Consider the following 23,247-nt stretch of genomic DNA (forward strand, 5'->3'; position numbering starts at 1 on the left):
CCAATATGATTTTTGCAGTTGCCCTCCGTTCGTGTTCCCCTGCTCCATTTGGTTTTTGAAGAAAAACTGCTGCCGCCAATGCTGTATGCTGATCTGGCGTGGGGCCTTGAGCATCTGTGCATGCATGTTCAAAGCCTGTCAGCTTCTGCCCCTCTTGAGATTCTCAGAGACTGTGGGAGCTGGCAGACCTTGAACATGCACAGATGTTGAAGGCCCCACACTGGATCAGGATGCAGAATTGGTGGCAGCAGCTTTTCTTCTACACTGAATGGGTAAGTGTGATGCCAGCAAAGGGGGGCAGCCGCATGGATGGCAAAGGCACAGATCATCTTGGGAAGAGGTTCCCAAGATGCAGTGCTGCTGGAGTGGGGGGGGGGGAGGGTGGAGAGGTTGAGAAGGAGTGCTGCTGGCCCTGGGGGGGGGGGGAGTAAGGGCTGTTGCTAGATGTGTGAGTGGGTAGAACAAGGGGTGCTGCTGGACTGTGGGGGAGGGGGCGAGTGAAGGATGTTGCTGGATATTTGGAGGGGGTGAAAGTATGGGGAGTGCTGCTAGGTCAGGAGGAGGGGATGTGAGAGAAAGGTGCTGTTGGGACCTGGGGAGAGGATGAGAGTAAGGGATGCTGCTAGACCTGGAGACAGGGTAAGAGTAGGGGGTGCTGGTGAACCTGGGGAAGGGGGTGTGAGTGAGGGGTGCTGGTGGATCTGTTTCTTATGGCACCTTGTGCACTGTGGTATTAAGCTAAGTTTTGACTTTGATGCTTCACTGTCCTTCAGGGAAAAGGTCTCCTTGCCCTTTCCTTTTTCCTCCATGACATGTGGGGAAGAGGACCCAGCTCCCCTCTGAGTCCCTAATTTGGCAGCCCAGCTCTTACACTTCTTACATGTTTAGATTTCCTTGGTGGAACGAGGCACTTGATACCTTCCTACACTCATTTTTCTACTTCTCTCCAATTTTGAACTGCCACAGGGAGGTTATGGTTGAGGGGACTGTTTATCTAAACAGATTTACAGATAGAGGGGCATAATCAAAAGACACGTCTAAGTCCGTTTTGGGCCTAAGGTGCTAGTCGCCCAAAGTCAGCAAAGTCCTTTCTCAAAAAAATACGTCCCAAATATATATATTTTTTGAAAATCGTCTTCTACATCCAGCTGTTTGATCTTCCAGACCGCCAGGTCGTCTATCTTTATACCACATTCTCGTCCAAAAATTTGTTGAAGTCCCAAACGCCCATAACAAGGCCTTTTGGACATGGGAGGGGCCAGCAAAGTGATGGACTGGCCACCCAGACATGGTAACAGAGTAGTGAGGCACCTTACAGGGCACTGCTGTGAACTTCACAAAAAGGGTGCCACATAAACATCTCACCAAAACTCTCTGGCAGGTCATTATGAGCTCCCCAAAACCCACTATATTCACCTGTCTACAACTCCAATAGCTCTTTTGGCTGCAGGTGGCAACTATGTTGCAGTACAGTAGGGTTTGAGTTTTTTTGGGGTGGGTTTGCATTTTCTACCATGAATGTCGTGGTTAGAGTGGCTTATGTGCCTGAGTCCTCCTCTATGTTTCACTAGCCCACCTCCCAGACTACTTAAGGCAGTTCTGTGCACCTTTCCTATGCTAGATGCTTATGTTCCAGAGGCAGGTATATACGTTTTTATTCTGATTTTTATGGCAGTGTGGGGGGTCAATAATCACTGGGGGAATGTGTGTGAGGTCTTTACCTGGTCTCTGCAGTAGTTATCTGTTGATACATTTTGGGCACTTATACCCGATTTTGGATCGCCTAAGTCATAATATGTAAGTTCCGTCCAGGAAGTCTTGTCAAACCTTCGATTATCGCTACAGGATGACTAAGTCTAGGTCGGTACACACATCCTGCCCTAAACGCTTCTCCAAAAACACCCCTTTCAGCTCTGGGCACACAGTGGGATTCTGAGGCCTAAAAAGTCTTTGGATATGGATAGGGCCTAAAAAAAAATCCCTGGATATGTTCAAAACCTCGATTATCGGCATTCGGACGGTCCTGTCTTTTAGGTTGTCCAGGTGCTGACTTAGGCGTGGTTTTGGACGTATTTTTGTTTTGATTATGAGCCCCCTATTGTTTAAACTGCTGTTGCTGTAAAATGTGTGGTTTTGTGGTAATAAAAATATTTAAAGTTTAAAAAACCTTTTTAAAACTTATGGCAAGATGCCTAGTTTTTGTAGACTGGCTCACCAGGATCACCCAAATTTCTAATCTGTTTCTATCTGTGTCAACCTTTTTTCCCCTTTTTGAGGGGGAAAAGGTCACCTCGGTTTATATTTGAGTATATACGGTATTTAGTATGCTGTAAGATATGGTATCTTCTGGTGGAGTGTGGGAGAAAAATGTATGACTTTATAGCATATTAGGGGTTTAAATGAAATGTTTTGAAACATTATGATTAAATTTTATCTATTTCTTTCAAACTGTAGACTTAAAGGTGTTCCAGTTGCTTACGACAACGTCAAAATAGTAGGCGAACTGGGGGATATTTACGATGATCAAGGCTATATTCATCTCAGTATTGAAGCAGATTTTGTCATCTTTCGCCCTAAGAAACATCACAGGCTTGTGGTGAGTCATAGCTTGGTTGCCATCTAGTTTTTGTGATCTGATAATAGGCATGAAAAGGGAAGACTGTAGATGAATACTAAACTATATCTTGAAAAATAGTATGTTATGCAAATTTTATAATTATTTTGGGGTATTTAATCTGTCCAAAATTAATTCATTAGTGGAACAAATTGAAATTCAGAAAAACAATCTTTGATCAGTGGCAGGCAAGCCTTGCAAAGATTAGTTACATGTAACAGATTTCTTTTGCATGCTAGCATGGGTAGGCAGTTCTGTGGAGAATTCATAAGAACATAAGATTTGCTGCTGCTGAGTCATACCAGTGGTCCATCGTGCCCAGCAGTCTGCTCACGCGGTGGCCCTTAGGTCAAAGACCAGTGCCCCATTTGAGTCTAGCCTTGCCTGCGTATGTTCTGTTCCAGCAGGAACATATCCAACCTTTACTTGAATCCCCGAAGGGTGCTTTCCTCTATAACAGCCTCTGGAAGAGTGTTCAAGATTGCTACCATTCTGTGTGAAGAACTTCCTTACGTTTATACGGAAACTATTCTCTTTTAATTTTAGTGAATGCCCTCTCGTTCTCTTCACTTTGGAGAGGGTGAACAATCTCTCTTTCGCTACTAAGTCAATTCCCTTCAATATCTTGAATGTTTCTATCATGTCCCCTCTGTCTCCTCTTTTCAAGGCAGAAGAGGCCCAGTTTCTCTAGCCTCTCATTGTAAGGCAACTCCTCCAGTCCCTTAACCATTTTTGTTGCTCTTCTCTGGACCCTTTTGAGTAGTACTATGTCCTTCATGTACAACGACCAGTGTTGGACCCAGTATTCCAGGTGGGAGCGTACCATGGCCTGGTTCAATGGCATGATAACCTTTTCAGATCTTTTTGTGATCCCCTTCTTAATCATTCCTAGCATTCTGTTTGCCCTGTTCGCCGCCGCTGTGCATTGCACAGATGGTTTCGTTGACTTGTCTAGAAGTACTCCCAAGACTCTTTCCTGAGTGCTCTTTCCGAGTATAGCACTGGACATCCTGTATTCGTGCATATGATTTTTGTTACCGACATCACTTTGCACTTATTCACGTTGAACCTCATTTGCCATTTTGCGGCCCATTCCTCGAGTGTGTTTGTCTCGTTGTAAGTCTTCGCAATCCTTCTGTGTCCTCACTACTTTGAATAACTTTGTATGATCCGCAAATTTAATCACCTCACTCGTTGTGACAATTTCTAGGTCGTTTATAAATATGTTGAAGAGCACAAGCACCAAACCCTGTGGCACTCCACTCGTGACGCTTCTCCAGTCCGAGTATTGTCCATGTACCCCCACTCTCTGTTTCCTATCTGCCAACCAGTTTTTAATCCACGTGAGTATTTCACCCTCAATTCTATGGCTCGCAATTTTTCAAAGTAGTCGTTCATGCAGGACCTTGTTATACGCCTTCTGAAAATCCAGATATACAGTGTCGACCGGATCACTCTGTTTCCTATCTACCAACCAGTTTTCAATCCACGTGAGTATATTACCCTCGATTCCATGGCTCACAATTTTTCAAAGTAGACGTTCATGCGGAACCTTCATAAAATCAGTAAATAAAAAAGTATAGCCGCTTCATAAAATCAGTAAATAAACGACAAAGAAACAATAAACCCCAATGGTTCACCGCGGAGATCTCGCACCTCATTAAGGAGAAGAAAAAAGCGTTTCTCTCCTACAAGCGCACGGAGAAAAGAGAGGCAAAAGTAGAATATAGGACCAGGTCTACAGCGGTCAAAATGGCAGTTAGGGAGGCAAAACTTTGAGTGGAAGAAATTCTGGCAAAAAACATTAAAAAGGGGGACAAATCCTTCTTCAGGTATATTAGTGACAGAAAAAGGAACACAGGCGGGATAGTACGCCTTAAAAGACCGGATGGAAGTTATGTGGAAGCAGATTCCGATAAAGCCGAACTACTGAATGAATACTTCTGCTCAGTCTTCACCTGTGAGGCACTGGGACACAGTCCCCAGTTGAAGGCAACACAAAGCACAGAAGACCCGTTTCAGAATTTTGAGTTCACACCAGGTGAAGTTTACAGTGAACTGGCAAGACTCAAGGTGAACAAAGCCATGGGACCAGACAATTTGCACCCAAGAATGCTCAGAGAATTGAACGATGTCCTGGCGAAACCGTTGGCTGAGCTATTCAATCTCTCCCTAAGTAAGGGGAAAGTTCCCCTGGACTGGAAATTAGCTAATGTCATTCCTCTGCATAAAAAGGGTTGCAGGGCAGAGGCTGCGAATTATAGACCGGTGAGTCTCACATCAATAGTGTGCAAACTCATGGAAACACTAATTAAAAGCAAATTGGACAAGATCTTGAATGAAGGGAATCTTCGGGATCCCAGTCAGCATGGATTCACCAAGGGTAGGTCCTGCCAATCCAATCTCATCAGCTTCTTTGACTGGGTAACAAGAAAGTTGGACTTGGGAGAGTCTTTGGACGTCGTGTACCTGGACTTCAGGAAAGCTTTTGACAGTGTCCCACACCGCAGGCTGCTAAGCAAGATGGAATCGATGGGGTTAGGAGAGACACTAACTGCATGGGTCAATGATTGGCTGAGTGGCAGACTTCAGAGGGTGGTGGTTAATGGTACCCTCTCTAAAACATCGGAGGTGACCAGTGGAGTGCCGCAGGGCTCGGTCCTGGGTCCACTCCTTTTCAACATATTCATAGGGGATCTGACTCAAGGGTTTCAAGGTAAAATAACACTATTCGCCGATAACGCCAAACTATGTAATATAATAAGTGAATGCAGTTTACAGAATTATATGGCGCAGGACCTGCTTACATTGGAAAGTTGGTGCTCAACCTGGCAGCTAGGCTTCAATGCTAAGAAATGTAAGGTCATGCACCTCGGAAGCGGAAATCCATGCAGGACGTACTTCTTGAACGGAGAAACTTTAACTAGGACTTCAGCAGAACGAGATTTAGGAGTAATCATCAGTGCAGACATGAAAACTGCCAATCAAGTGGAGAAGGCTTCATCTAAGGCAAGGCAGATATTGGGTTGTATCAATAGAAGTTTCGTCAGCCGAAAGCCTGAAGTCATAATGCCGTTGTACAGGGCCATGGTGAGACCTCATCTGGAGTACTGTGTGCAGTTCTGGAGGCCACATTACAGTAAAGATGTGCGCAGAATTGAATCGGTTCAACGGACGGCCACCAGGATGATCTCGGGGCTCAAGGGTCTCTCGTACGAAGAGAGACTGAACAAATTGCAGCTCTACACTCTTGAGGAACGTAGGAAGAGGGGAGACATGATCGAAACATTTAAGTACCTCACGGGACGTGTCGAAGTGGAAGATGATATTTTCTTTCTCAAGGGACCCTCGGCCACAAGAGGGCACCCGCTCAAACTCAGGGGCAGAAAATTTCATGGCGACACCAGAAAGTATTTCTTCACAGAGAGAGTAGTTGATCATTGGAACAAGCTTCCAGTGCAGGTGATCGAGGCAGACAGCGTGCCAGACTTTAAGAATAAATGGGATACCCATGTGGGATCCCTACTAGGGTCAAGATAAGGAAATTGGGTCATTAGGGCATAGACAGGGGGTGGGTAAGCAGAGTGGGCAGACTTGATGGGCTGTAGCCCTTTTCTGCCATCATCTTCTATGTTTCTATGACCTTCTCGAACGCCTTCTCAAAATCTAGACATACGATGTTGACCGGGTCACCCTTTTCCATCTGCCTATTTACTCCTTTGAATAAGTGCAGCAAGTTTGTCAAGCAAGATCTTCCTTTGCTAAAACCATGCTGGCTAGTCCTCATCGGTTTGTGTCCGTCAAGGTGATCGATGATGCGGTCCTTTATCAGTATGGCCTGTGGTGTTGAAGAAACAAGCAAACAAAAAATCATCATCAGAATTCACTCTACTTTCTATTCAGCTGCTGGCCCAACCTGAATACCTAGGGCCCAACTTGTGGCCATTACATTTAGACAGACTTGCTTCTCATGATTCCCTGAGAAATTCTGTGAAAAATCCCAGTCCTCCTCACAAAATTTCCATTCACTATTGAATTGCCACAGGAGACTTAAGACAGTGGTAGGGAGAGGGTGTAGAGATATCACCACATGCATGACTTTGAATTTCTTACAGCATTAACAAAGCTGGAGTAGCACAGTGCCTTGGGCTGCTTCCTTTTCTGTGCAACTGAGGTTTGGTATGTGCCTTTGAACTGTATGGGACTCCATAGTGCCACATGGTTCAAACTCTAACCTCAAGCTGCACAGAAAGAGAAAGTGGCTTAAGTTGCCATATTTCTGTTGCTATGCTGTAAGGAAGCCCAAATTGGTACACGAATTGTTATGATTCAGGAGGCTGTTATAGGGGGAAACACCTTCTGCTGAACCAGAACGTACACATGTAAGGCTAGACTCAGGTCACTGGTTTTTGACCTAAGGGCAGCCATGGGAGCGGACTGCTGGGCACGATGGACCACTTGTCTGACCCAGCAGCGGCAATTCTTATGTTTTTATGTTCTCTAGAGCACAGTTTTTCAACCGCCGGTCCGCAGAAAATTTCTGCCGGTTCGCGCAGGGCTGGCGAGATCAAGTCGGCAGTTAAATTTCCTGCCGACTGCGGTTCCTCTCGACTAATGTTCCTCCCAGCCTCAGGCGATCAAGACAGGCTGCCGACGTCAGGCAAGACAGGCTTCCCTCTCTGAGTCTCGCCTGTTCGGAAACAGGAAGTTGAAACAAAATAGGCGGGACTCGGAGAGTGAAGGTCCCGACGTCGGCAGCCTGTCTCGATCGCCGCCCCTGCCGAGTTGCTGAAGAGAGCCGCGGGGAAGTTGCGAGTAGAACGGAGAGAGCTGCAGATTCAGGTGCAGGTGGAGGGAGATGGTAAGCGTGTGCGAACAAGATCCTGGGGAGCCTTCACAGTGGCTGTCTCCCCTCCCACCAGCTCTCCTACTTGCCAGGGCAGTGCTTTACCGGCAACTTCCTGCAGGCAAGTACTGAGAACTGCTGGAAGGGGAGGGAGCCACTGTAGGAGGCTGGGAAGCTGCTGGATAAAGAGAGAGCTGTTACTGGACTTGTAGGGAGTTAGAAGGAGAGATGCTTCTGGGAGGGGAGGAGGGAAAGGGATGGGAAGAGAATTAATGTTGGATAGAGGGAGGAGGGAAGGGAGAAGAAGGAGAGATGCTGCTGGGAGGGGAGGAGGGAAAGGGATGGGAAGAGAGTTAATGTTGGATAGAGGGAGGAGGGAAGGGAGAAAGAAAAAAGGAAGGAAACAGCTGACAGGGAGATTACAGGAGGGGAAAGGGGTCAGGGTGAAATGGAGAGATCAGATGAGGGAAAGGGGAGAGAGAGGAATGAGAAAGTAGAGAGACATTGATGCTGGAAAGGGGGTCAGCAGAGAAATGAGAGAGGGATAAAGATGCTAGATATGGTGTAGGAGAGATAAAAATGAAGAAGGCAGTGAAGCTGGAATGAATGATGTAAAAAGGAGAGAGGAGGAACAGGCTGGATGGACAGGGAAGAGGGGCATAGAAAGAAGTCAGATACATATGGAAGGGGGAGAGGGCAGACATTGGATGGAATGGGCAGATGCTGGAAGGAAAAGAGTGAAAAGAAGATGAAAGCAGAAACCAGAGACAACAAAAGGTAGAAAAAAATAATTTTATTTCTTTTTTGTCATTAGAATATATCAGATTTGAAATATATATCCTACTAGAGACATAACTGGGGACTGCAGTATTCTGTTAGCATGATATTTCTATGTAGCATTCTATAATAACTTGGCTTGTTTAGTTTTCTTGATAGTAGAGGGGATATATGTGAAGGGGAGGGGAGACAGGGGTTTTGTTGGTCCATGCTCTATATATTTATATTTATCCCAGGACAAGCAGGCATGATATTCTCACATGTGGGTGACGTCATCTACGGAGCCCCGATGCGGAAGCATTTTCAAGCAAACTTGATTGAAGATTTAAGTTTGCTCTGCTGCTCCACACATGCGTGCCTTCCTGCTCCACTAGGGGGCGCATCCCCTCGTGGTCTCCAAAATTTTCCGCTGAGCCTAGAAGTCGTGTTTTTTCAGGCTCTGCCCCAACTGCCTTCTAGCACCGCGATTTTTTCTTATTTTTCTCGATTAAGTCGCTGTGCGCAAATTTTTCTTGTTTCAACTTGTTCCTGCTTCGTTTTTGACCGACCCAGAGGCTTCCGGGTCCCCGTGGCCGCGTGGCTACTCGAGCCGCAGCCAGTTTTGATTCTATGTCCCGGCCTTTGACCGGCTTTAAAAAGTGCACCCGGTGCGAGCGGCTTCTTTCCATCACAGACCCGCATCGCCGGTGCATCCTCTGCCTGGGGGCCGCTCATCCAACCGACTCCTGCCCCCAGTGTGCTACTTTCCAGAACCGGGCCCTCCGCCGAAGAAAAGCCCGCATGGCGGATCTCTTCGCCGCCGACCAACCCTCTACCTCAGCCTCGAGGTCGGCCCCGGCCTTGACCTCGGCCCCGAATACCTCGGCATCGCCTCGAGACTCGAATCCGAAGTCCTCGGGACAACAGAAAGCCTCGGCTCTGGGTAAGTCCCCTCTTCCCTCTTCAGGTCCCGTAACAGCGAAGAAGCCAGCCTCGGGGACACCGGCGACGCATGGCGGAAGTCCCATGCTTACAGCCCCAGCGAAGCCCTCCAAGCCTTCGGGCCGTGCCTCCACCACACGGGAATACTCTGATACGAGGTCGCCCCCGGTGGAGCGCACCGAGGCAGTGGACATGCCCTCGATGCTGTCCGTGCTCGTTTTCCAGGACCTACTCCGAGCGATGATCTCATCGGAGCTGTCCGCTGCAATGGCCCACCTACAACCGGCCTCGACCTCGACCCCGCATGTGCCAGACCAGCCTGAGCCTCGCGTCGAGCCACCCCGGGGAAAAACGCACAAGCTTCGCCGCATCCCATCCTCCTCGGACTCCTCGCCGAGATACCCTAGGCGCTCTCCCTCCACAGACCGCCGCGGGGCAAAACGTCGTGCTAAACCGACGGAAACCTCGAACCGCCGTACCTCCAAGAAGGCCCGGGGTTCTCCCACTCTACGAGGCCGTTCACCTACACCTCGTACAGGACCGCTGAGGGTGATGGAGCTATCACTCTCCAACCCGCGCATCCTCTGAACTCCCCCTCGGACCGGGGCTCCGATCCAAGGTTTCAGGCTTTCACCGAGGGAGTCCGGTTCGAGGTCACCGATTCGACATCAATTGGTACCCCGAACCCCGGCATCGTCTCCGAGGGGCTCCTCGAGACGTCAGAGATCCACGACCCCAGAACACTTTCACAGTGCTTCCCCGGTCTCGGAGCGTGGATCGGAGCAGGAGCCTCGATACTCGAGGGAAGCCTCCCCATCCTTCTCCACCCGACGGAGGTCTCGTTCACCGACCCCGCACGGGGCCTCGGGAACATCCCGCCCATCCTTCTCTCGCTTTGTCCAGGACATGGGCCACGCTTTGGACTTGGACCTCCAGTCCGACTCCAGATACTCTAAGGAGTACCTAGCGGAGCTGGATATGCCATCACTGCCCAGAGAGTCCCTTCGCTTACCGCCTAACCCGGTACTCCAACAGGCTTTCTTCAGGAACCTGGAGACCCCCTATATGGTCACAGCAGTACCCTCCAAAATGGAGGCCAAGTACCGTACAGTACCCTTCCCGGGATTTGAACAACCGCAGCTCTCACACCAGTCGCTGTTAGTAGAATCCTCCTTGAAAAAGGCTCACCCCTCCAGGGTCTCAGCGGCGGTCCCCCCAGGCCGAGAAGGCCGAACCCTAGACAAGTTCGGCAGGAGACTATATCAAAATGCGATGATGGCCTCTAGGGTGCAAAGCTACACTTTCACCTTCACATCTTACCTCAAACACCTCATTGGACTACTGAGAGCCTTTGAGACTGACTTACCGGCCTCCCACCAAGGAGCGTTTAACCTGCTTTCAGAGTCCCTCTCCAACCTACGCCTCCATCTATTCCACGCGGCCTACGATGGCTTCGAACTCTCCTCCAGAGAGGCAGCATTTGCTATCGCCATGCGCCGCCTAGCTTGGCTGCGCCTGGTCGACATGGACCCCAACTTACAGGACCGGTTGGCTAACCTCCCCTGCGTGGGTAAAGAACTGTTCGATAACACTATTGAGGCGGCTACAAAACGCCTCTCCGAACACGAACGCTCGTTTGCCTCCCTCGTGCGGCAAAAGCCTAAACCGCCCCCGTCCAGGCCTTTCAGGGCCCCTCCGCACCGCTACCCACAAAAATCCACTCCTGCCTTCTCGCGGCCTCCGCCCAGGCGTCCGCAAGCCCACCATCGGGCTCTGCCCAAGTCCCAACCGCCTGCGACTACCAAACCATCCCCGTCCTTTTGACGGGATACGCGGAAGGGGGCGGGCCCCCTCCGCCATAGTTCCAGGCCTCCTTCCCATCGGGGGTTGCCTCAAAGTCTTTTACCCTCGCTGGAAACAAGTCACGTCGGACGCATGGGTCCTTGGCATGATCTCATCAGGATACTCTCTCAACTTTCGGGCCATCCCTCCAGCCAACCCCCCAAGGAATTGCCCTCCCAACCGGACGCAGCTACCCCTACTCCTCTCCGAAGCTCGAGATCTGCTTCACCTGAGAGCAGTGGAGGAGGTTCCCCCCGGCCAACGGGGGAAGGGCTTCTACTCCCGTTACTTCCTGGTACCGAAAAAAACGGGAGACCTTCGCCCAATACTAGACTTGAGACGCCTCAACAAATTTCTGGTACGGGAAAAATTTTGGATGCTTTCCCTACCGACCCTCTACCCCCTGATCGACGAGGGCGACTGGCTCTGCTCCCTCGATCTGAAGGAGGCGTACACACATGTTCCAGTGCACTCCGCTCACCGCAAGTTCTTGCGTTTTCAGGTGGGAGACCTGCACCTGCAATACCGAGTCCTCCCCTTCGGCCTAGCATCGTCACCTCGGGTCTTCACCAAGTGCCTCGTGGTGGTCGCAGCTACCTTACGCTCCCAAGGTCTTCAGGTATTCCCCTACCTGGACGACTGGCTGATCAAAGCCCCGTCCAGGGAAGGGGTTATCTCAGCGACCCAACAGATTATCTACCTACAGAGTCTGGGGTTCGAGATAAACTTCCCAAAATCCCAACTACGCCCCTCACAGTCCCTACAATTCATCGGGGCAACGGTGGACACGGTTAGCCTCCGTTCCTTCCTCCCCCCTCCGCGTCTAGAGGCGTTAGTAAGTCTGAGCCGAAGGATCTCACTGCTGACCTCGGTATCAGCTCGACAGATGATGACTCTCCTGGGCCACATGGCCTCCACTGTCCATGTCACACCCTTCGCCCGCCTCCATCTGAGAATCCCTCAATGGACCCTGGCCTCTCAATGGCGTCAAGACCGGGACCCGATCGATCGTCCCTTGACAGTGACTCCTTCCTTGCCGCTCAGCTGGTGGGCCGACTCTTCAAATCTTTCCAAAGGTTTGCTCTTCCTCGCCCCTCCTCACAGCAAGGTACTCACCACGGACTCGTCGGAGTACGCTTGGAGAGCCCACCTGGACGGCCTCCGCACTCAGGGGATGTGGTCGGCAGAAGACCGCCGCTGTCACATCAACGTGCTAGAACTCCGGGCCATCTATCTTGCAGCTGTAGCTTTTCAACATCTGCTTCACGACCGGGTGGTCCTCATCCGAACCGACAACCAGGTAGCAATGTACTACGTAAACAAACAAGGGGGGACAGGGTCTTGGTCCCTCTGTCGGGAAGCCATATGCCTCTGGAAATGGGCAATCTCCAACAACACCTTCCTTCGAGCGGTGTACATACAAGGAGAACAAAACTGTCTGGCGGACAGACTCAGCCGCCTCCTCCAGCCACACGAGTGGTCGCTGCACTCTCAGACCCTACGACAGGTGTTCGAACAGTGGGGGACGCCTCAAATAGATCTGTTCGCATCCCCCCACAATCACAAACTGCCCCTCTTCTGCTCCCGGATACACTCCCCGGACCAACTCGAGGCCGACGCCTTCCTCCTCGACTGGGAGGGAAGGTTTCTGTACGCGTTTCCGCCGTTTCCTCTGATCCTGCGGACGCTGGTCCACCTGAAACCGGTGAAAGCCACCCTGATCCTGATTGCTCCTCGCTGGCCACGCCAGCCTTGGTTTTCCCTTCTACTTCAACTCAGTGTCAGAGATTCACTGCCTCTGCCTCGGTTTCCCTCTCTACTATCACAGAGTCAGGGTTCGCTGTTACATCCCAATCTTCAATCTCTTCATCTGAATGCTTGGTTTCTTTCCCCCTGACTTCTCTCCCTGTGTCTCAATCAGTCAAGGAGATATTGGAGGCCTCTAGAAAGACCTTGATGAGAACCTGCTATTCTCAAAAGTGGACCAGATTCTCAGCCTGGTGCTCTTCTCACAGCCAGGATCCGGTGTCGGTCCCCGTCCCTCTGGTCCTTGACTATCTACTTCAATTATCTCACTCCGGCCTAAAGACCAACTCCATTCGAGTACATCTCAGTGCGATTGCGGCCTTTCATCAGCCCCTGGAAGGAAAAGCCCTCTCGCTCCACCCCTTAGTCTCTTGCTTCATGAAGGGTCTTCTGAATGTCCACCCTCCTCTCAAACCCCCTCCGGAGGTTTGGGACCTTAACGTGGTTCTGGCTCAACTAATGAAACCTCCATTTGAGCCCCTAGACAAATGCCATCCTAAATTCCTCACGTGGAAGGTAATTTTCCTGCTCGCACTCACTTCCGCCCAGGCTCTGGTAGCGGACCCACCCTTCACTGTTTTCCACCATGACAAGGTGGTACTCTGCAAACATCCAAAGTTCTTGCTTAAAGTAGTGTCTGATTTTCACCTCAATCAGTCCATCGTCTTGCCCGTGTTTTTTCCCAAGCCCCACTCTCACCCCGGAAAGGTGGCGCTTCACACTCTTGACTGCAAGAGAGTGTTGGCCTTTTACCTCCAATGCACTCAACCACACCGGAAAGTCCCACAATTGTTTTTGTCCTTCGACCCAAACCAGTTAGGCCACCCAGTTTCCAAGCGCACCTTGTCCAACTGGTTGGCCGATTGCATCACCTTTTGCTACGCTCAGGCTGGTCTCGCGCTGCATGGTCGAGTAATGGGACACAAGGTCCGAGCGATGGCAGCCTCCGTAGCGTTCCTCAGGTCCACACCTATTGAGGAAATCTGCAAGGCTGCCACGTGGTCTTCGGTTCATACTTTCACCTCCCACTACTGTCTGGACTCACTGTCCAGAAGCGATGGCCGGTTCGGCCAATCGGTATTGCAAAATCTATTTGCTTAAATTGTCAACTTACCTCCATCCCTTTTCAGTTAGCTTGGAGGTCACCCACATGTGAGAATATCATGCCTGCTTGTCCTGGGATAAAGCACAGTTACTTACCGTAACAGGTGTTATCCAGGGACAGCAGGCATATATTCTCACAACTGGCCCACCTCCCCGAGGTTGGCTTCTTTGCTAGTTAAGTGAACTGGAGACCACGAGGGGATGGGCCCCCCTAGTGGAGCAGGAAGGCACGCATGCTTGGAGCAGCAGAGCAAACTTAAATCTTCAATCAAGTTTGCTTGAAAATGCTTCCGCATCGGGGCTCCGTAGATAACGTCACCCACATGTGAGAATATATGCCTGCTGTCCCTGGATAACACCTGTTACGGTAAGTAACTGTGCTTTATAAAATCACAATTGTTCAGAATATTGTTTCTTTTTATACTTTAATAAAATACATTCAATATAAAATCATAATTGCAGCTTGTGCAGATGGGATCAGATGGTTTGCGGGGACCGAGCTCGCGGAGATGGGGCGTAAACAGGGTTTTTAAATTTTAGACCTAGTAGTTTGCCGGTCCAAAAAATAATTCTTTTATTTCTGCCGATCCACGGGTGTAAAAAGGTTGAAGAACACTGCTCTAGAGGCCAACCAGAATTGCTTTTTTAACCAAAACATCTGCTGAAACTGTCTGATTACTTTCAGCTGAAACTGAAACTTCAGCTGAATCTTGTCGCCTGGTTTTGGCCAAAACTGAAAACTAAAGTTTGTCGTATGAATGTGAATCAATGAGGTCTGCCAGGGAATGTCAGAGCTTGCAGTTTGCAACCCTCTGCTAAACCCACAGGAAATTGCTGTCCACTTCCAGGAACTGCAGGCACCTGAAGGCTGATCACAGAGAGCCATTTTAACAAGAACTTTGCAACAAGTCTGGCATGTTTAGGTTTCCAAGCCAATGTTGATATAGTTAAATATCCTACTGAACATGAGGACTAAATGCTCTTAAAAACTATAATCAAAAGTAATACATTTCTGAATTATTTTCTAATATACATATATTAACTATATTTCATTGTAATGTTATTTTTTCACTGATACTATGAGCTGACCAATTTTTTGTGCTTGAAAATAATCACTGCAGGTTCCTTTCTCATAGAATCTTGCTTCTGTATGGCCCAAGTTTGATTAAAAAATGCTTCATCTTCATCATACCTATTAGAACCTGGGAATTCTTTAGAATTACCCAAATAGTATCCAAACCAGAAATATATAATAATGTAAATCCATATTTACCTCCAAGCAAAATATCCTCTGCACACATGGACACACACACCTACCTTACAATCCCTTGTGGTATAGTTGGAGCAGGAGTGATCCTCAGTCGCTTTTGCCCATGTTGACTCTAGTATCAAAATGGCTGCTGTGATCTCTCGGCAGCAAACCAATGAGATTGCCACTGGAGTTGACATCTGTTTTCAGAGCAGAGTCAGCAAGGGCAAGAATGCCTAGGGATCATTCCTACCTTGACTAAATCCCTACACTGCCAAGAATTGTATGATAGGTCTGAGGGTAGGCAAGGGAGAAAGGCAACTTCTATTCAGAGGGGAGGGAGACAAACAGGACAAAAGCATACATTTTCAGCTTCTATTGAAAATACGTGGTCAGTTTTGTCCAAAACCATGACCACAGCTTTTTGACTGAAACCGAAACCAGGCAGAAAAAGGATTTTGGGCCAGTTTTGGCACCATAACTAAAACGGAAACTGAAATTCAGCTGGCCTCTAAAACACACATATTTGAAGTTGCCATGCCATTCAAGAGGATGGTTTCTTTTTTTTTCTTCTTGGTTTTGTTATGCATTTTCCTGCTCAAAATTTGAAGGTAATTTTTTGTGTTCATAGGGTGTGATCAACAAAGTGGCTTTAACTCACATTGGCTGTTTGGTTCATGGCTGTTTCAATGCTTCCATACCGAAGCCACCTCCGATGTCAGTTGAGGACTGGCAGAACCTTGGATTGAACATTGGAGATGAATTGGAGTTTGAAGTGTTCAAATTAGACTCTGACGCTGTTGGTGTATTTTGCATTCGGGGGAAATTAATTAGTGAAAGGTAATGTCCAGTGATAGAAACAGTTTTCAAAATCGTGTCATCATTTGCTGTTTCTGTTGGTTCCTTAAAAGCACTGAGGTGTCTTAAGTTTATATTCTTAAAATTCTAAAGGTTAGGAGAAAATGTACAAAGGAGCAATGTGTTTGCCTACCAAAACTACAAATGATTTAATTGAAGATTAACAAAGTAGCTAAGTAAAGAAAATTATTTTATTAAACTAGTGTTTAAGCCCGTTACAATAACGGGTGCTAGAGTAGATGTCTGTATGTCTGTTTTTTGTTTTTTTATTTGTCTCTCTCGCTTTCTCTCTGGATGCTGTCTGTCTGTCATTCTTTGTGTCTGTGTCTCTCCCTGGTCCCCTGTCTGTGCGTCTTTCTTTCTGTCTGTCTCCCTGGCCCTCCTGCTTGCCAAAGCAGCCTCCTTTCCCTCTCCCCCTGTTGTGCAATGCCTGCCTGCTTCTTGGCCCCCTTCTGTTCCCCCCCATGATTGCTGTCTGCCCCCAGAACAAACATCCCCCCAAAGCAGCCCCCTTTCCCTCCCCCTGGCCCCCAGTTGTGCCATGCCTGCCTGCTCTATGGCCCCCTAATGTCCCCCCCATGATTGCTTTCTGCCCCCAGAACAACCATCCCCCCAAAGCAGCCCCCTTTCTCTCTCCCCCTGTTGTGCAATGCCTGCCTGCTCCGTGGCCCCCTTCTGTTCTCCCCCATAATTAATGCCTGCCTGCTTCGTGGCCCCCTTCTGTTCCTCCCCCTCCTTGATTGCTATCTGCCCCCAGCACACCCCTCCCCCCAAAGCAGCCCCCTTTCGCTCTCCCTCTGGCCCCCTGTTTTGCCATGCCTGCCTGCTCCGTGGCCCTCTTCTGTTCCCCCCCATGATTGCTGTCGGCCCCCAGCACAACCATTCCCCCAAAGCAGCCCCCTTTGCCTCTCCCCCTGCCTGCCTGCTTCGTGCACTCAGCACAACCCTCCCACCAAAACAGCTCCTTTTTTTGCCTGCTCCATAGCCCTTCTTTTTCGGCTTCCCCTCCCGTTCTTACCTGCCTCCATCCATCCATGGTTCCTGCCGCCGCTGCCGCTCCTGTTCAAAGCGGCCTGCTTAGGTTCATGGGCGGCTGTATTGAACCTCGCAGGCCGCTCTCCATATGGTAGCATGTTCCTTCTGACGCGATCGCGTCAGAGGGAACATGCTTCATGTGGCGAGTGGCCTGCGAGGTTTGCTACAGCCGGCCGCGAACCTCATCAGGCCGCTTCAAACAGGAGTGGCAGCGGTTGGTGCGGGAGGGGGGAGTCGTCGACTTGTTGCCTACTGCTTCGGCGCGAAAGTTGCTGGGCTCCTCGGTGGGGGCGTTGAGTGACCGCGATCCCTCTCCTCCCAGACCCCCCCCCCCTACGGAGGAAAGGAGATCAGCGGTGTCTTCTATCCACTGCTGTTACCGAAGAGCAGGGAGTCCAGCAATGGTGGCCAGTGCTGCAAGTGTAAGTAGGAGCTGGGGACTTAAGCATGCGCACTCCTGCTTGGCCTCGGACCTACTGAACATGGAACAGGGATTACAGATCACGAAAGTTGGAGTGCGCATGCGCGGCTAGCGTTTTATTATATAGGATGAATATTTAAAAGTGCTAGATTGAAAGACTAGTAAGATCTTTTCTTTGGTCAGTTTTGTGACATCTCTCCTTCTGTTGTTTGTAAAGACTCCTCTCTCTCCTTCAACGATCACCTCAACTCTTTGATAAAAAAATGCTTCTTTTGCCTTCATATGTTGAGAAAGGTGAGATCCTGCTTTCATCATTCTCACTTTACCGTCCTCGTTCAATCTACTATCCTCTCTAGACTGGATTACTGCAATTCCATCTATATAAGCCTTACTAAGAAAAACCTCCATAGACTTCAGCTTATTCAGAACGCCGCGGCTAAGCTTATTTTCGCAAAAAGCAAGTTTGATCATGTCTCCCCACTCTTCTCCAAGCTTCACTGGCTCCCAGTATACTCCAGAGTCCTCTTTAAATGTGCCTGCTTAGCCTTCAAGATCCTACATGGCATCCTTCCTCCCGTTATCCCACTCTTTTGGAATTCCTCAAAACCACACTCCACCAGACCCTCCCAAAAGCTGAAACTATCATTCCCCTCTATAAAAGGTATATCCCGCGCAGGAAAACTTGGAACATCTCTCCCCTTTAGAACCACAGAACTCTGGAACAACCTCTCATCCCCACTCAGAAACTCAAGCTCCTTCCAATCCTTCCGCAAACACTTGAAAACGTGGCTCTTGGCAAAAATCTAATCACCTCCCATTCTCCAGTATTCTGTCCCTCTCTTTCCTCTTAGTCCCTCTCCTTTATCCCGTATTGTAGTTCCTTTCCTTTTAACTCTGTAAACCGTGCCGAGCTCTGCGCTTGTGGAGATGGCGCGGTATACAAACCTAAGGTTTAGTTTAGTTTAGTTTAGTTTCCCAGTTTATCATAAGAACATAAAAGTTGTCATACTGGGACAGACCAAATGTCCATCAAGACCAGTATCCTGTTTCCAGCAGTGGCCAACCCAGGTCACAAGTACCTAGCTAGATCCCAAGGAGGAGAAGCTTCTGCCCGCACACGCACGCGACTGCACGTACGCTCCGGCGTCTTTCAACAAGTCTCAAACCTTAAAATACGCCGTGAAGGTAAGGGGAGGGAGGGAGATAGATAGATTCGGGTAGGTAGGAAGAAGGAGGGAGCCGCGTGCGATCGTTGACCACACGCGTTCCCTCCTTTAACTGCGGGGACAAGGCTATTCACCGCTCCACGGGGCGGTGGATGGCCTTGTTCCCATACCTGCAGTGAGCACCTTTCCCCCCTCCACCGTTTTGGTAGGTTAACTGCGGCTACTCGTGGCTAGCAGTGGGTAAAATCCACCTTGTCATTCTCTAGTGCCTATCCCACACTTTATTTAGCCTTTCCTCATAAGGAAATCATGCCATCCATTTTATCATTTTTGTCATCCTTCTCTATGCCTTTTCTAATTCCACCTTATCTTTTTTTTTTCTTTCTCAGATGCAGCATCTAGAATTGCACATATGTGAAATGCAGCCACACTATAGAGCAATATAAGGGCACTATAGCGTTCTCATCTTAGTTTGCCATTCCTTTTCTAATAATCCCTAACGTTCTATGCTTTTAGTTGCTGCTGCATACTGAGCTGAGGATTTCAACATATCCTCAATGTTGATCCTAGGCGGTGACTCCTAATGTGGAACCCTGCATCACGTAGCTATAGTTCAGGTTCCTATTTCCCACGTACATCACTTTGTACTTGCTCACATTAAATGTCATCTGCTAGTCAACTGGCCTAGTTTCAAGAAGGGTCCACACTTAACATCTTCTTCGGATACAAAAAAGTGGCCCAAATAAAGGGGCTTCTAACTCGACCTGGTTGAGACTATACCCCAAAACTTTGGATATCTTCATTAGAGGTCCCTGAAAAAATTTCAGCAATTTCTGAGTTGGTTGAGGGGGGAGTTCTGGACCACTTGACATGGTATGAGATAATTTTTCACAATCCTCTTGCAACATAAGAACTTTGAACAATTTTGTGTTATCAACAAATTTAATTATCTCACTAGTTATTCCCATCTCTAGATCATTGATAAATATGTTAAAAAGCAGCGACGCCATAACAGACTCCATTGAGAATATTGACCATTTAACCCTACTTTCTGTTTTCTATCTTTTAACCAGTTCTTAATCCATAATAGGACATTATCTCCTATCCCATGACTTTTCTAGTTTTCTCAGAAGTCGTTCATGAGGCACTTTGTCAAATGTTTTTGAAAATCTAGATAGACAATATTGAATGGCATACATGTTTATACAGCCCTTCGAAGAAATGTAGTAGATTGGCTTGGCAAAATTTCCTGCAACTAAATCTATGATACCTTTGTCTCATTGATCCATGCTTATGTGTATGCTCTAATTTTGTTTTTTATAATTGTCTGTACTATTTTGGTTAGCACCAACGTCAAACTAGCCAGTCTATAATTTGCCGAATCACCTCAAACTCTTTTTAAAAACTGGCGCTACATTGGCCACCTTCCATTCTTCTGGTACCATGCTGGATTTTAAAGATAAATTACAAATGATTAACAATAACTGCAAGTTAATTTTTCAATTCTAACAGTACTCTGGGATGTATACCGTCAGGCCCAGGCGATTTACAACTTTTCAGTTTGTCAAATTGCCTCATTTACATCTTCCAGCATCAGCTTCTCTGACTTATCAGTATTGAATACCATTTCTGGCATTGGTTTTGATGAAGCAAGGAATTCATCTAATCTCTCTGCTATGGCCTTGTCTTTCCTGAGCACCCCTTTTACATTTTGGTCATCTAGTGGTCCAACTGATTCTTTTCCCGGCTTTTTCTTTTAATATACCCCCAAAAGATTTTACCATTCGTCTTTGCCTCCAACACAATCTTCTTTTCAAGGTCTCTCTTTGCCTTCTTCATCAGTGCCTTGCATTTGACTTGCTATTCTTTATACTGTTTCCTATTATTATTTGGGTCCACAGCTTCTGCTTATGAAATAAACAAGTTGGTTTTACATCAGTGATCTTCAGTGGAGCGTTCATTGTCCGTTCCCACTTCCTTTTGTACTGTTTTATACCCTGTTGGACTTTTTGGTGTTTACACTCCTATTATTTTCAGTCAGATCTTTTCTTCCACTTTCTGAAGGATTTTTGTTTAGCTCTGTTAGCTTCCTTCCCCTCACTTATTAACCATGCTTGCTGCTCTTTTTTTTTTCTCCCTTTTTTAATACATGGAATATATGAGTATTGGCCACTTCAAAATGCCCCCAACGAATTTTGACATTCTTTGCCGTTCCTTCTGTCAAGGATTGTTGATACAAAAGGTACTTGAATAGATTATTCTCAAAAATGTAATACTTCCTCCCTCTCTGGTATGCTAAGCTCCTCTAAACATTCTTTTATACTAAGGCCTATAACCCTTCATTGGAGCTCCTTTTCTATTCCAGCTCCTGTAAACCGTGCCGAGCTCTACGATTGTGGAGAGGATGCGGTATACAAACCTAAGGTTTAGTTTAGTTTAGATTATTCTCTTTTCAGGCAGCAGTCAAAAACAAAGAATTAAGCCAGTTAATAGCTAGTGCAGCATCCTATACACATTTCAGAAAGCTCTTGAAAATGTATTTATTTGACAAATTCTTATAAACGATGATCCGTAATTCCTGAGAATGTCCCAGCTTCTTTGCGTTGTAAACCCCATAGAACTGAAAGGTAATGTAGTATAGAAATAATAATGTAATGTAATATCCATAACTGATGTAAATTTGACCTTTGCAGTTGCTGCTCTGTACCTTTTTCACCATTCTTATGTTATTATCCCACCTATCTTTTCTCTTCTTTTGAGTCGTCTTTCTTCCATTTCTCTCCACTACTGTGTCTCCTGTTTTTGCAGTACTAGAAATATAGTTTCAGTATTGTGAATACTCAAGTGTGCACTGCCCTAGAGGAAAACAATCCGAGTTTATTCCTTTTGGTTTTTAAGTTGAAGTCAAGGGACAAGGCAAGAGTACATTTTCTAATGGTGGCACTTGGTGAGTTAAGAACCACAAGAATTCCAGCAGTTAGAAGAAATTGCTCTAACTGCTGACGTGTAAAATCATCGAAACTGGAAAATGTATAGCGCATCCCATTATCAGCAGTTGCCCTTAATTTCAGCATGATTGGAAAATGATACTGCTCCAACATTTTACAAAATGCTTTCTTATAATTTCAACAGTTGCTTTACCATAATATAAACATTAAAAAGTTGTTAAATGAGACATCTGGTTCTTTATACTTTTCAGTGTTTGAAAAAATACCAGGAGAAGCTTTATTTTTCTTCAGTTTCATTGTTTGTTTATATATGCTATTATGCTGTTATACTATGGTTAGAGCTGCAAAATTCACCCTTAACTCAGAAGTGGCTAGTTCCCATGGAATTGCAGTGGGAGATGAGGCTCAGGTTTAAGAAGAAGTCAGAGTAGTTGTGGTCCACTTCTTGCCTTTCCATTCTGCAGGAAGACAGTGGCAGGACAGCATCTTGAGCTGTATCCTCTTCTCTTTGTTGGGTCCAGGATATAGAAATGCTGCATTCCAGTCTCAGGCAGGAGAGGAGAGAAACGCTATGTAACTAGTGTCCTCCTAGCTCCTAGGCAGGATGAGAGAAGATGGAGAGGTTGAAGAGGGGAAAGGAGAGTAGGAGGATCAGAGGGTGGTAGGGAGAGAGCAAGGATGGGGAAGGAGTTGAGTGTGAAGTAAATGGGTACAATTATAGGTGTGTTGATTATAAGAAGAAATTGGTATCCAGAGGAGGTATGTAAGAGTGAATCCTTCCATTCCTTTCCTGATCCTGGGTCTGCTGCTTGTCAGCCTGGGATCCCTCTTTCTCCTTTGTTGCCCTGTTTCCTTTAAGTCCCAGTTTTTTGTCCATTCTTCCTTTCCCCATTAAGATCTTCCCCTTAAAAGAACTAAGAAAATTAGGCAGACCCATAATAAAGGTCAGCAAACAACTTAATTTTTTATGAAGTAAAAGAAGCTTAATACCTGAACATACGAAAATGTGCCACATAATTGCTACCAAACTGGATAACCTTTGTATCAAAATTATTACACCTGTCAAAGATGATATCTTTAGCAGAGTTCCATGCCTAAAGTACCATTAGGTATGGAGATCTAATGGTACTTTATCTATTTATTTGGTTTTCTGCCCATCCTCCCAAAACAGCCTAGAATGGGTTACAATTTCATACTACATTCAGTCCCCGAGTTACAGACGCCTGACTTAAGTACAACTCGTACTTAAGAATGTGGTTGTGTCTTCATTTGATTTCACTTTGCAGTATTTCCAGTGACATAGACTCCTAAACTTCTCCTGTAGCAGATTCCAGAATGATGCAGGGCCACATTAAGAACAGTGTGTGGTTGTGCATGCTGTACCTTAGAGGGAACACTGATAGGGACAGTTGGCCCTTTTGTCAGCTGGGAGCAGAGGTAAGCAGCAAGAATCTTAAAATCTACAAGTTCTGAGTTACATACAAATCAAGCTTAAGAGCAGCTTTAAAAACGTAACTCATTCTTAACCCGGGGACTGCCTATATAAATGGGCAACTGGAAAGTACAGACAATACTTTTGCCTAGGATGGCATTAATTAATTTTGGGGGGTTACAGAGTTGTAGATACATATAGTATTAGGGTTCTTGCTTTTTAGTGATC

At 47.2% G+C, this 23,247-nt stretch overlaps 1 protein-coding gene across 1 annotated transcript in view; it reads left to right on the forward strand.

Moving 5' to 3' along the window:
* The window catches only part of POLR1F (RNA polymerase I subunit F), a 36,262-nt gene that overhangs the window by 7,944 nt on the left and 5,071 nt on the right, over positions 1-23,247 (forward strand). Inside the window, exons 2-3 of the mRNA XM_033930928.1 lie at positions 2,455-2,596; positions 15,791-15,999. Of these exons, the coding sequence (XP_033786819.1) occupies positions 2,455-2,596; positions 15,791-15,999 (351 nt within the window). The remainder of the gene's footprint in view (positions 1-2,454; positions 2,597-15,790; positions 16,000-23,247) is intronic.

The sequence above is a fragment of the Geotrypetes seraphini genome, chromosome 2 (assembly GCF_902459505.1).
Source record: "Geotrypetes seraphini chromosome 2, aGeoSer1.1, whole genome shotgun sequence".
Lineage (NCBI taxonomy): Eukaryota > Metazoa > Chordata > Amphibia > Gymnophiona > Dermophiidae > Geotrypetes > Geotrypetes seraphini.